The sequence below is a fragment of the Chelonus insularis genome, unplaced genomic scaffold (assembly GCF_013357705.1).
Source record: "Chelonus insularis isolate UGA/USDA-ARS -01 unplaced genomic scaffold, ASM1335770v1 contig_66_pilon, whole genome shotgun sequence".
Lineage (NCBI taxonomy): Eukaryota > Metazoa > Arthropoda > Insecta > Hymenoptera > Braconidae > Chelonus > Chelonus insularis.
The window spans coordinates 384,156-398,379 of NW_023276695.1; the positions used below are offsets into that span (position 1 = coordinate 384,156).

A 14,224-nucleotide genomic window follows, 5' to 3' on the forward strand; every position below is an offset into this window, starting at 1 on the left:
ATCACGTTCATTGACCCAACTACACTATAGTCCCTGTAATCTCTAAGAGTAAGTCTTAATAATGACTCCCTTTAATTAAATTGACCTATAATTTGAATAAATAAAAATGTTACAGCATATGTATGTTGCAAACTTTAATAAGGTTCCATCAGGACATGAAACATCACGATTGTAAACATGATCATCATGATTAATTCTGATCTTAATACTTTACTTTTAAGATATACCCGTTGCAAGAGACAAGCTAACAAGCTACCGTGAATTACCATGATTCTTTGGACTGATACAAATGTATATGTAATGAATGGTGTTGGTTTCCTTTCTGTTTATTCACCCACGCTGATGCACTTGTACTTTTATTCGAAATAGCTTATTATATATGAGTATTTTTTTTTATGTTTTTTGCTGAATAAAATAACATACCAACGTAATATCTAGCAGGAAATCGTTGGGTATTTTCATAAGGGAGCAAAAGTGTCTAATGAAAGTTTTCCAAGTTTGTAACATCTCTAACGTTCCATATAAGTTGAACAATATTTACTTTTTACTAAGGAAAATAACTTTTAAACTACTTTGCTCAAGGTTGTGTAATTTAAACTGACAAATTTCAAATATTTTGGAGATCAATCTACTCGTAACATGTTGAAAACCACTGAACTGATTTGCTCCAAGTTTTTGCGGTTTTTCTTTTAAGACCATTATCCATTGTATATCATACGATTCTTTTTAATGCCCTTCAGTTCTTCTTTTAAAGCAAAACATCTATCACACTCGACCTGAAGAATTTGTTATTTTCATTCAAATAATTTAGTCAATTTTGTAATTTTTTTTCCAATTAGTTAAATGATACGTATAATTTCGTAAAAAATAGTCTTGATAATTAGTTTTTTTTGTAACCTTTTAAGTCTAAATGCTTCTTCAAATATTAAGTCAAACTGTTGACTCCGAAAAACTCTACGTCAATACCATTCATTTATTTTTTTTTTTACTTTTTCTAAAATAAAAAAAAGAAATTATCAAAATGATGATAAAAATTCTTGAATGATGACACGTTGTTTTATTACTAATGTTGATAAGATAATTATAGAATACAAGATTGTAAATTTACCAAAACTTCTTGCATCATGATCAAGGTTTTTTTAAAAATGTTAATTAAAAAACCACTAAAATTGATGAATATTAATTAAAAATTTTAAAGTTGATGTTTTTGTGATGAACCTGAAGAAAACAACTTTTTTCCAATATTATTCATTGATTTACAAACACTAATCCCTGAAGAAATACTGTTGAATGTCTAGTTTCTAGATAATCTATCTGGGTTAATCTTTTAAACTTACATTAATAAAACAGGAAAAAGGCAACAAAGCATAAAAAATTTTTACCGATTAAATATAACTGACTTTATAGTTAATAATATTGAAACATATCTTTGAGTTCAAAATGTCGGCCCTTTGGTTAAGAAATATCATACGTAATTATATAGTCACATAAATCGCTGTGTCGAGAGTTCTCAGTAATTATGCGTCGTTGGAAATTCATACGAAGCAGCAACGCATGACAATGCACTGAGGAAACTTGTTTTAAGCAAATTCTTTTATTGTAAAGTAAAGCACCATATATACACAATGCAAATATTACAATGAAAAAAGACATAAAATAAATTATGTTGAATAGATTTAAAATAAATTCATATTTCATTTCATATATATTTTTTAGCCTCATATGACCTACATAATATTGAATGATCAATATGAGTATATTAATATGACATATTTATATTTATTATTACAGTTGTTTTGACTAGACGAACTTTATGTTTCAGGCCCACGTTGTATCAGCGTTCGAACAGTCTCTATCTAATATGACCCAAAGGCTTCAACAACTCACAGCAACCGCTGAGAAAAAGGTGAGTCAATTTCCGGCTCTGTTATGCATTATATTCACTTTAGATTTGTAAAGCACATAGTGATCTATTTATCAAAATAAATGTAACATTATCTACATTATAAATTTTAAATGGACTTTAAATATATTTTATGCATTTCAACAGGATTCGGAGCTTCAAGAACTTCGAGAAACTATCGAACGATTACGAAAACAGAGTGCAGAGGCGGGTTTAAATAATGGCACATCACCAAATGGTCGTCGACACACCCTTGGAGATTCGGATACTGGAACAACTGGATGTACAGGTTACAGTAATCATCAAGGCTCTTCAATAGCACGACAGTTATCTGCTGACAGTGTAACGTCTTTAAACTCATTGAGTAGTGCTTGCTCAGCGAGCAGTCACAATAAGAAAAAAGGATGGCTGAGGTCTTCATTTTCCAAAGCATTTTCACGATCGAGAAAAAATAGACAAGGTTCTGTATCTGATGCTGAAGATTGTAAAGATGTACCTAGTGGAGAATTGAGTGCACCAAACAGTCCCAGGTTACCTACTGCCGTCAAACATGACAAATCAAATCAAAATCAAGGACAAAAGGTGAATGGACAAAAATCACCAGAGCATGAGAATTCATTGAGTACAAGTAAAAGCAGTTCTGCGTTATATAAGAAAGAAGATGATGATGTTGATGAACTGAAAAAACAGTTAAGAGAAAAGGATATGGTGCTAACTGATATTCGATTAGAAGCTTTGTCATCAGCACATCAACTAGAATCTCTAAAAGATACAGTTATTAAAATGCGAAATGAAATGTTAAATTTAAAACAAAATAATGAGCGGTTACAGCGACTAGTAACATCTAAATCATTAACTTCATCCCAATCATCACTGCCTAGTGATCCTGAACGTCGTTTCAGTATGACGGAAGTAGCCTCGAGCGTAGCAGCACTGGCTAACGGTGACGACGGATCAGCAGCTGATCAATTAGAAGATCTGAGTGTACCAGAACATCCAATTGTACCGACAAATACTAGATCATACTGCCAATCATCAACTAATGAGCCTGTTATTGAGCAAGACATGGATGGAAAACGAATTAACGTTGCTGTATATCTTGGTAGTGAAAAATGCTTTAATTCAAATCTTATTTCGGGAAACAATGACGGAATGATGGGTGAACCGCCTCATTGTATTATTGCCAGCGTTTGTATATCGAATAAAACAACGTGGGATTCACTTGACTCCACTGTGAGACGTTGCTTCAAAGATTACATTTCTCGAGTTGATCCTGTAACAAATCTTGGATTAGGGGTTGAGTGTATAGCTGCTTATCATTTGGGTGAAGCGTCTAAATCAACAACAGACTCACAAAATCCAGAATTACTGCCCTGTGGTTACTTAATAGGACATGTTAAAACAATTTACCTCGTGCTTTCTGGATATTCTTGGTTAGCTATTGATACGCTCATTCCAAGATCCATTGTTCAACGATTAGTTTCTTTATTGACAGAGCACCGACGTGTTATTCTCTGTGGACCCAGCGGTACTGGAAAAAGTTATCTTGCTGGAAAGCTTGCTCATGCTCTTGTCGATACTGATGCAGAATCTAAAGATGCTGCTGCAGTTGCAACGTTTAATGTCGATCACAAGTCAAGTAAAGAACTGAGACAATACTTGGTACATATTTCGGAGCGATGTGATTCAAATGCTGCTGATGAATTACCTAGAGTTATAATTCTTGAAAATCTTCAGCATGCAACTTCTTTAGGCGAACTTTTTAGTGGATTACTTGGTACCCGGCATTCATCTTGTCCTGCAATAATAGGAACTATGAGTCAAGCAACATGTAGTACTACAAATCTACAGTTACACCATAATTTCCGGTGGGTATTGTGTGCGAATCATATGGAGCCCGTGAAAGGATTTTTAGGGCGTTATCTTCGACGTAAACTTCTTGAACATGAATTACGGGAATCGGATGGAACACGAAATGCTGAAATGGCTGCTGTAGTGGAATGGCTTCCACGGGTTTGGTTGCATCTCAATAAATTTCTCGAAACACATAGTAGTTCAGATGTTACTATAGGACCAAGGCTATTTCTATCCTGTCCAATGGAGGTTGCTGGTTCACAAGTTTGGTTTACAGATTTATGGAATTATTCGGTAATACCTTACTTAGTTGAAGCTGTAAGAGAAGGCTTGACATTGTATGGAAGACGATCCAGCGGAAATGGCAATACTGATGGAGCATGGGAAGATCCGGCGCAATTTATCATTTCCAGCTATCCTTGGATTTCAACCCACGCTGTTCATGGTGGTAGTGATGCTCTCTTACGACTCAGGCCTGAAGATGTTGGTTATGATGTGATTAATGCAGGACATACTTCGGGAGTAGGAGCATCTAGTGTCAAAAGTCTTGGTAGCACACACAGTGATACTGAAGGTGATCCTCTTGTAAGTATTCTTCATACAGTTATTAATTTGATTGCATTATCATTTATATATTCGTCTTTATTTTGATTAATCTATTTAATTCTAGTTGAATATGCTGATGAGACTGCAGGAAGCAGCCAATTACTCAAGCCCCCACAGTAATGATAGCGATTCTGTAACATCACTTGATTCTTCTCATACCCGACATTCTGAAGATCTCAACACCTCAACGTCTTCAAGAGGGAGTAGAATCTGCGCTTTAAATAAGACTCATTTATTGCTGTTTATAAAAATAAAGTAAATTTATTTCGGTGTAATATTCAACTGCAATGAAGATGAAGATTAATTTATAAATATTTTTAATTAATTAAGTTTAAAAGATAAATGATTAATGCAAATATTGCCTAGCCAATTTATTTTTAATGAACATTTTAACAACTGCGTACAACAGAAGTATAATTGTGGCAGGTTGTTATGTTTACCCATTGACATGTTCAATTGAATATAGCCAACTACCTTTATAAATAAATAAATTTCTTAATTTATTATTAAATGGTTATAAACCGGTCTAAATGAAGCTACTGAGTAACAACTGATGGCGATAATAAAATGTTTCAATTAAATTTTGAAGTATCAATAATACATAATGCAATAAATTACGTATCCGAAATGTTATTTTATTTTAAACTTATATGATTTTATACAATGACAATGATGCAAAATCATAAGTTAGAATAATAGAAAATTGTACGGAAACTATTGAGAAGTTGAAATAATGAATTTTTCTATGGAGTTTACAGTATTAATGATAAATATGAATTTTTATATAAGCTGAACGAAATAATGCGATATTTAATTAAAAAAAGTAAAAAACAAATAAAAATGTGACTGGATAATTCAATAATATTATTATCAACATTATTACCATTTATACGAATCTTATACTCGAATATAGTATATTTATACAAATTCGTTATAAAAAAATTTTATTTAATTTAAAAATGTTAATAATATTTACACTTACTTGAATGTGACGCCGCTGAATTTTTTACGCATTAAAGAAAATGTATTAACATTATATTCTGATTAAACTTTATAAATAGCCAATAAGTTATATGAGTAATTCTGGTCATATACAATCTGTAAATATAAATTTATCGACAAATGACGTGATCAATAAAAAAATTGAATAATAATAAATAATATTAAGTAAAAAAAAAAGAATAATAATTAATGCAAAATTATTTCCACTTTCTTAAAAAAATAAATGACAAAATAAACAAGAAAAAAAGTTGTAATAGGAAAGGCATACACGTAAAAAACTAAATCATAAGTATTAATATTCTCTAAATCATTGATATACTACTTCTGCCATTCAATGTGTAATTGCTATTAAAGAAAAATAAAAATGTGAAGATTTTGTAATCTCTATCTACACTATCTTGCGACATATTGTTGTAAAATGTTTGCAATTGAATTCTGTCATTTTATTTCGAGTGTTTGTAAACTCGTAACGTATAACTAATTGATGTGAATGTAATATAATTAATATTATACAACTGCATTTAGAGGTTTTTTACGTTTTTACCGTCTTTATACGCTGTACAACGCTACATCATAAAAATTTCCCAAATTATAATAAACCTAATAAAAATATAATGATCATGATCATAATAATAACAGTTGTGTCATAAAGGAATGATTATATTTCATCTATTTTTTTTTTTATAACTTAATATTTCCCTACATTTAATTTACAGTCATAAATACCATGTTCACAACTCAAAGATTATTCATAAACAATGGCAGTGATTGTTGAAAATTTTTTTTTACAAATGGGATGGGTTATTTCATCGATGATCAAAGATAACAGTTGAAGGATATTTCTTAAGTTTCAAGCAGTATTCTACAACTGCATAAACCGTAAGTAATCTTCTATCCATAGCACTGAGATAATCCTCTGTAATAAGAGGGAGTACATCAGCTTCTTTGGCTTCATGAGCTAAAAGCTGTCCTAAAGAAGTACTTAAAGCTCCACCTCCAAGGAGTTGTAATCTATCCCAAGTAGTTTTATGGATCCTGTAATTTTATTTTTAACTAAAGTATTCAAGAATATTCTTCAGAATAGATTTTAAAAATCGGACTTATTCTCACATAAAATCTACTAACTTTTGATTCATATAAGGCTCAAATGATGATCTTTAATAAAGTTATTTTAAAAAATTATAAAAAAGTAATTTCTCTACATCTCCAATAATAGTACTATTTTTTTCTCCGAAACTGAGTCTATCACTTATAACTTTTTACGTCAGCAACTACTTGACTCTTGATATTCTATGATGTAACTAAATTTTATTACTATTTCTTAATATCTCTAAAACTTGAACTCAATATTACATTCCATTAAAGTTCATGTCAAGTCATGAAGTATCATTAAATCTATTAGCCAATCAATTAAGAATTTGTGGGCCTTTAAAGAGATAATTTTAGAGATCCTTCATTCCAAAAATAAATCGACTTACATACAACATTCGTAAAGAGGTGCTAAAATATCAATGTGATCGATATCCGGATTTGCTAAACTCTTTCCATTATCAATTAATAAAGCTGCCGGATTATGAAAATTATTTTGCATCAACTCGTAATGATGTCGATCTCCATTATCCATCAAAAAATCAAATATTGCAGTATCTATTAAATCTAATAGACGACTAGAAGCATGTGGTGCATAAGTTTTGCTTTCTTTCACCTAAATTATAATATAACCATTAATTCCATTGTACGTAATTATAGTAGAAGCTAAAAAATTCTCACTTACTTTATCACAATAATTCTTATTAGTCTCCCATTGTGCTAACTTATTACGCTTATAAGTTCGTTGCCAAGGATGACGATGCTTAAATAGTTTAAGTGTTGAAGGTAACCATAATATTACAGCACCTTCTAACATATAATTTTTACTACATATGGGATCTGCTGCAGAACAATAATGGCAAATTCCATAAAAACAAGTTTCATTTCCTACTTCATACATAGTAGCTTGAAGATCAGGCGTTGCTATATCACGCAATCCTTTTAGATTTACTAGAAATTACAGTCACATTATTATAACTAATTACGTATTATTAATAAGAATAAATTCAAACAAACGTACACTTTCTTATAACTGTTAATGGAACTCGTCTCAATCCAAGAAGAGAAGATAAATGGAATGCTACAACTTCTGCATTATGTCTATCTTTTCCAAAATAGACAGGACCATGTAATATCGTCTCTCTACTGTACCATTGAGGCTTAAATAAAGCTTTGACATTGGGTTCTAAAGTGAGCATTAATTTAAGTTGTGTACCCACTTGAGCATTTGCTGCTTTAACTATCTTTGTTTTTCTTAAAGCATTCAATATTGTGCCTAACTCAGGAGCAACTGGAGGTAACAAATGATGAGCATCTGGCCACTAAAAAATGTCATTAATTAATTTCCAGTATCATTAAATTGAAATGAAATAGAAAATACGTATTACATTAACATTAGGAATACTCCAAAGATCATTTTGGGTATTATCCAATACTTTTAACTCTGTCAACAATCTATCAAGTAAAATAACATAACTAGAATTTCGTTTAAAATACTTTGATGGCAATAATCGCATTTCTGCTTTAATTTTCTCCTCAATTTCTCGAATTATTGACTTTTTCGTTGGTTCAATTTTATTGTTATCCACAGTATTTGCATCTTTAATCTTTTCATCAGAGACTGGTAAATTTCTTGAAAATGATGTTTCAGATGAATTCTCAACAATCATTCGAATAAAATAAACATTTATTGTGAGTACAAGAATTAAAAGCCCGCCAAGTGCGATTAGTGTACACCGTCGACCAATCATCTGCAACAAGTAACAAAATTGATGCATAACCTATCCATAGGTACTGTGTGTTATCCTGTCTAAATGTCAATAAAGATGAAAAAATGAAAATATAAATGAAAATTGTATAATTCTCTTATGAATGATTTTCCTTGTACCTCTTTAGAATAGACTTAGCTTTTGTGGTTACTTTTACAGTATCTAAACACTTCATTATTCACTATTTCAATTATTCTTCGATTTAATTTTCACTCCACTGGGAGCTCCGAACAGCTCGGAGACTACTGAGCGCCGCCATATTATTCCTTGTCTATCCTTATCTATAGATAAGTATCATAATAATTATACAATGTATTGTATAATTACAATAAGTTCATAGAACATTTAAGGCTGAGCTAAAATCAGAAAGTTTCCCTAACATGAGTCAGAGGCAGAGAAGAGAGAACAGTATAGAAGTCTAATGCTGTGTTAAAAATCCGGACCAAGTTACGGTCAACATGTAGGTATTTTGGGTCAACATGTCGGTAATCGCAGGTCACAACATAAAAGTTTCTGTAAACCCATCGAACGATGGCGCGGCAACGGTTTATTCTAGCCACGCCCCTTAATCTAGGAGAGAAAAGAGATAAGATTTGGGTTCTCTTTTACTCTCATTATAAGAATCCTAAGCCAGTTTAGTTTCAAGCACCAATTTTTCAATAGAAAAGGTCCGGCTCTGTTCGCAACATACATAGAAGCTATAAAACCGATTTGATATTTTGATAACAACCCAGAGAAAACACGCTCGACTACGGAAACGTAGGTTTTGGGTTCAAGCCTATCGATGTCATTTCTTTTTTTAATTTTTTCAATCTCACAAACAATAGAGACTTCTCGGAGTCCTATCCATCACATTAGACAGAAATGAGACAGATAACAAAATAATCTTTCCTCTTAGTTCCGTAGGGCAAGAGCTTTCTAATGCACTAGTCGAAATTATGATCCGAGCATAATTTATGTTAAAATGATAGCCATTTCCGGTTTGACCTTCATTTCCATTTCCACGAGTTTTAGAATCAATTAATATATGAGGTTCAATTTTAGAACACCGGAACGTACAGAATAACCTTCAATCTTCAAAGTTAGAGAATTTTCTTTTCTAACCTCAAAAAATGCAAAAAATCGTATTTATGCCTGGATCATAAAATTAGGTATGTCATTGGAAAGAGGGGGACGAGACGGGTTCCGAACTCTGGCTATCAACTGTAATTGGTTGGTAAAATCAAGAGATATTCCCCGAAAATCTGCAAAACATAAAAATATGCATAACTTCTATGTAAATGATGCTACGGCGTTGATCGTGGGCTCATATGGGAGATCGGGACCTAAGTGAAGAATTCGATTCCCCCTATAGGATAACCCCGTCAAAAATGCCGTATCTCGCTTAGTTTTCGAGTTATGAGCGTTTAAAGGTTTTTCTATGCTCCATTGTAGCATAGCTTCGTTTTTCGATCATAACTCACGATTAATGAGAGGTACGTGGACCACAAGCATATCAATTGATTCCCGAAAGCAAGTGCTTTCTAATGAACTAGTCGAAATTATGATCCGAGCATAATTTATGTTAAAATGATAGCCATTTCCGGTTTGACCTTCATTTCCATTTCCACGAGTTTTAGAATCAATTAATATATAAGGTTCAATTTTAGAACACCGGAACGTACAGAATAACCTTCAATCTTCAAAGTTAGAGAATTTTCTTTTCTAACCTCGAAAAATGCAAAAAATCGTATTTATGCCTGGATCATAAAATTAGGTATGTCATTGGAAAGAGGGGGACGAGACGGGTTCCGAACTCTGGCTATCAACTGTAATTGGTTGGTAAAATCAAGAGATATTCCCGAAAATCTACAAAACATAAAAATATGCATAACTTCTATGTAAATGATGCTACGGCGTTGATCGTGGGCTCATATGGGAGATCGGGACCTAAGTGAAGAATTCGATTCCCCCTATAGGATAACCCCGTCAAAAATGCCGTATCTCGCATAGTTTTCGAGTTATGAGCGTTTAAAGGTTTTTCTATGCTCCATTGTAGCATAGCTTTGTTTTTTGCCCATAACTCACGATTAATGAGAGGTACGTGGACCACAAGCATATCAATTGATTCCCGAAAGCAAGTGCTTTCTAATGAACTAGTCGAAATTATGATCCGAGCATAATTTATGTTAAAATGATAGCCATTTCCGGTTTGACCTTCATTTCCATTTCCACGAGTTTTAGAATCAATTAATATATAAGGTTCAATTTTAGAACACCGGAACGTACAGAATAACCTTCAATCTTCAAAGTTAGAGAATTTTCTTTTCTAACCTCAAAAAATGCAAAAAATCGTATTTATGCCTGGATCATAAAATTAAGTATGTCATTGGAAAGAGGGGGACGAGACGAGTTCCGAACTCTGGCTATCAACTGTAATTGGTTGGTAAAATCAAGAGATATCCCCGAAAATCTGCAAAACATAAAAATATGCATAACTTCTATGTAAATGATGCTACGGCGTTGATCGTGGGCTCATATGGAACCAGAAGAAGATAGAAGAATAGTAAAAGATTGTTATGAAAATGATATATTCACAATCAGATAGGTTTGTGAAATGTGCAGGATGAACTGGAGAAGAAATACGATGGTAAAAGCATAGTAATGTGACTCACTTAAAGTTAATACGTAGAAATTTCTAAACCTTTTTTATGTAGCTTATAGTTTTTTTAACGATAGTCGAATGAATCATATAAAAAATACATTGGTAATAATTGGTATTTTATTTTATAAAAAAAAAAAATATATGTATTCATACATATATGTTAACTACCAGATGAATATTAAACTAACTTAAGATTAATTTTAGGCGTTTTAGAAGTTGTATCCCAAAGTAGAGCTGTAGTTTTAAATGGCTCGGTTGTAATAGATACCTCAAATTTTGAGTCTTATTGATAGGTACAAAGTTGTTGACATTTTAAATTCGGCAATTTCTCTTTAATCTCTTCGCTGACGTTCTTTTTCTCGTGCAAGTTCAGCAGAATAATCTAAAGGAGAATTCCGCCTGAAACATCAATATACATGAGAGTATGAGAATTAGAGTGAATGAATCTAGGTCTATCTTATGCTTTGATGATATATGTTTAGCCTATATTTTATAAAGATGATGGGAAGTATTAATTTACCTGTCGCGATATTTATCACGACGTTCTCGGCTGGAGTCTCTCCTACGACTTCTACTTCCACTGCGGCTTCTATGCCTTCTGCTTCTATCACGGCTTGATCTTCTAGAGTATCGATCACGTTTTTTATCATCAACCCTTGCTCTATCTCTTGATCGTTCTCGTTCACGAGATCTTCTCCTCTCCCTTTCACGATCTCTGTATTTATCTCTGCGATCTTCATCGGATCTGCAACGTAAAATGAAACAAAAAACTTATTTATTTATAGAAAAATGAAACAATTTAATGAGCATATAAGTGGGACAGTTGAGAGTAGCGAAAGTTAGAAATAGTACCCCTTAAAACGCACAAAAAGCGCTTGGGTAAAATGAAAATTGTAACCTGAAGATCGAAATATTTGCATTGCCTCAAGGTGGCACATCGTTACTCTTCATCCCTTTTTCCTAGCAATTATTTTTCAGAGCATTAGTACCTTGGTAAAAAAAATTTATTTATAGTAACGTGATTTGTATTCATACCACGTAGACGCACCTGGCTCGCCAGTGACTCGCATGAGATTCAGCTTCACCCCAATCAGCTTCACTATCTGCTATATGTTTGCCATGTTGCTGACTTCTCCAACTAGAACTGTCTTTTCGGTTGCTATTATTGCTGCATTTTCCATGATTATTTAAAGTAATTGGTGGTTTAGCATTTCTTGCACTAGCTGACTGTTGTGGAAATCTTTGACTCAGTCGATGTTCTAGATCTTTTTGAATAGGCACAGGTATTCTAGGAAATAACGTCGAAAACCATTCAAGTTTTGTTAAAAATTGTTTTAAAATATCTCCCATTTTCATTATTTGTCCACCGCCAGCTTTAACATCTAGCTCTTCATCATCTTCCAGGTACTCGTCGTACCAGCTAAATAAATCAGCTGGAGGTTGTGTGTATCTTAAAAATAATATTATTCATTAGTGACAACTATTAGTCTTATAAATTTTATGCTAATCTTTTTTATTGTAACCAGTAATATTGCTCATCAGTTTAGAAAATAAGATATTTTGCATTGAAATATAAACATGAAAAATTTTGAATTTATCTAATGAACTTTTCAATGAAATTTACACTTTATGAAATAACACGTTCATTATGAAATACTTTATTGATTAGAAATTTATTTCGTATCATCTTACATCAAATTCATGCATTAGAAATGAAATGCTTACCTGATATACATAAATCCTAGTGCTCGAATATAAGGTGAATCAGGATGATTAATAAGACCATTTAATTGTTTCCTAGTTAACCTCAGTGTGAATAATTTGTAGAGGAGACAATAAGCCGTTGAGACAATACCACCAGCTCCCACACCGCGAACCTGCATGAACCGCTAAATTTACACCCTTTATGTCAGTAATTACATTCGCTTTATATTAAAAATTATTGACCGATAACATGCTACTCTGTAATGAAATTTTTACAACACCAAATATATGCATATTTGAAACATATAGTCAATCAAATTTAAAAAAAAGCGAAAACCCCATGAAGCAAACATGCATGGGATGATAAAAATTATGTAAGTGTACATATTGTCTATATTGTTTTGAAAAACATACTCACGCCTCCACACATGCCCGTTTGACCAGCTGTCTTTCTACTGCCCTTTTCCCATGGTTCAAGATGAGATACCTTATAATATATCTCATCAATAACCTCATGGTATGTTTTTAATTCATAAAGATTTACTTTAAAATAATGTGATGATAAAATATTAGTTAAAATCAATGGATTTAAATTCATAGTCCGATCGTTTCCCCATAGTGACAAGACGTTTGATTTTTTCCCCTCTTTTTGGTTTGGTTTTCTTTCCTCCTCACAACCACTTGAATTATTCCATGGAGATCCTGTAATTTTATGAAATGTTTTATTGTTTTTGTTCATTGTCTATTATAAAGTTTTCATTATTATTATAAATACATAAAAACAAATAGTTGGGTTAGTAAAAATTGGAGCATTATAAATGTTGACATCTAATAAATTAACATGTAATATATAGATATTTTATAAAATAAATAAAAGATAATAGTTATGTTAAAGATAAAATGTATAAAATTACCACCATCAATACCGTCTACATCATGTGCCTGCATCGTGTAATGGTTGTCCACAAACTCTTAAGAGCTTCGTTCGTTGATATTATAAAACAATTGAACGTAATATAATACAAACAATATTAACAGCATATGGAGATAAATTAGATATAATATAATAAATATAACAATTATATAGTCAAATTAAATCGATGAAGTTTGTAAATATTTCACTATAACAATATTTATTATTTTTAATCTTCAACTTGAAGCAACGCGTCGGCCATTATGAGCAAAAAGACCAAGCATGGCTGACGTCACGTCACACGTTCGATACATCGATAGATCTCTAAACACAATATTGGATAACTCAACTCATTGGTTTACATTCCATTTATACTGACATCACAAAATGTGAATATAATATTTACATATTAATAAATGGTCTAATTTCAAAAAAATTTGTTTTCCAAGTTCTTATATAAATGGATTTTAAATTTCGCTAGCTGAAAATAGCGATACTTTCGATACAAAATTTCTGTCCTTTCAGAGTTAATCCTCTCAGTTTTCTCTCTGAGCTTTTTTTTCTATCTTTTCGATTTGAGATAATTACTAAATTAATTACCAATTCGATAAATATATCAGATGGCTTAGGCAAATAATTTTAAACTGCATCGTTTGCAATATATATCGAATTTCTAAAGTCGACCAAAAGTTGAATTATCCAATCAGGATTGTTCGTTTACAAGGTAGATCACAACGCTA

At 32.0% G+C, this 14,224-nt stretch overlaps 3 protein-coding genes across 11 annotated transcripts in view; 1 reads left to right on the forward strand and 2 right to left on the reverse strand.

Moving 5' to 3' along the window:
* The window catches only part of sick (sickie), a 101,671-nt gene extending 95,930 nt beyond the window's left edge, over positions 1–5,741 (forward strand). For all 4 annotated transcript variants that reach the window (XM_035089456.1, XM_035089452.1, XM_035089453.1 and 1 more), the window contains 3 exons: positions 1,823–1,906; positions 2,051–4,342; positions 4,428–5,741. In XM_035089456.1, coding sequence (XP_034945347.1) covers positions 1,823–1,906; positions 2,051–4,342; positions 4,428–4,622 — 2,571 coding nt within the window. In that variant the 3' untranslated portion in view covers positions 4,623–5,741. The remainder of the gene's footprint in view (positions 1–1,822; positions 1,907–2,050; positions 4,343–4,427) is intronic.
* A 152-nt stretch (positions 5,742–5,893) lies between these two features.
* Positions 5,894–8,632, reverse strand: LOC118070692 (glycosaminoglycan xylosylkinase). Of its 2 annotated transcripts, XR_004690799.1 has the most exons (7): positions 8,343–8,631; positions 7,843–8,205; positions 7,476–7,776; positions 7,140–7,405; positions 6,844–7,070; positions 6,491–6,655; positions 6,286–6,400 (listed from the first exon to the last, which is right to left on the reverse strand). XR_004690799.1 is itself a non-coding variant. In XM_035089457.1 (6 exons), the coding sequence occupies exons 2-6, from the start codon at positions 8,203–8,205 to the stop codon at positions 6,172–6,174; spliced, it is 1,386 nt and encodes a 461-aa protein (XP_034945348.1). In that variant the 5' UTR covers positions 8,343–8,632; the 3' UTR covers positions 5,894–6,171. The 2 variants fall into 2 exon arrangements, 1 of the variants encoding a protein (XP_034945348.1); XM_035089457.1 differs by lacking the exon at positions 6,491–6,655 and having other exon boundaries at positions 5,894–6,400; positions 8,343–8,632.
* Positions 8,633–10,962: 2,330 nt separating this feature from the next.
* Positions 10,963–14,123, reverse strand: LOC118070657 (pre-mRNA-splicing factor 38B). 5 transcript variants are annotated; one of them, XM_035089386.1, is made up of 6 exons: positions 13,498–14,119; positions 12,990–13,273; positions 12,593–12,756; positions 11,916–12,317; positions 11,388–11,612; positions 10,963–11,266 (listed from the first exon to the last, which is right to left on the reverse strand). In XM_035089386.1, the coding sequence occupies exons 1-6, from the start codon at positions 13,517–13,519 to the stop codon at positions 11,200–11,202; spliced, it is 1,164 nt and encodes a 387-aa protein (XP_034945277.1). In that variant the 5' UTR covers positions 13,520–14,119; the 3' UTR covers positions 10,963–11,199. The 5 variants fall into 5 exon arrangements, 4 of the variants coding, with proteins under 4 accessions (XP_034945277.1, XP_034945275.1, XP_034945276.1 ...); XM_035089384.1 differs by having other exon boundaries at positions 13,486–14,117; XM_035089385.1 differs by having other exon boundaries at positions 12,593–12,744; positions 13,486–14,115.
* Between the last annotated feature and the right edge of the window lie 101 nt (positions 14,124–14,224).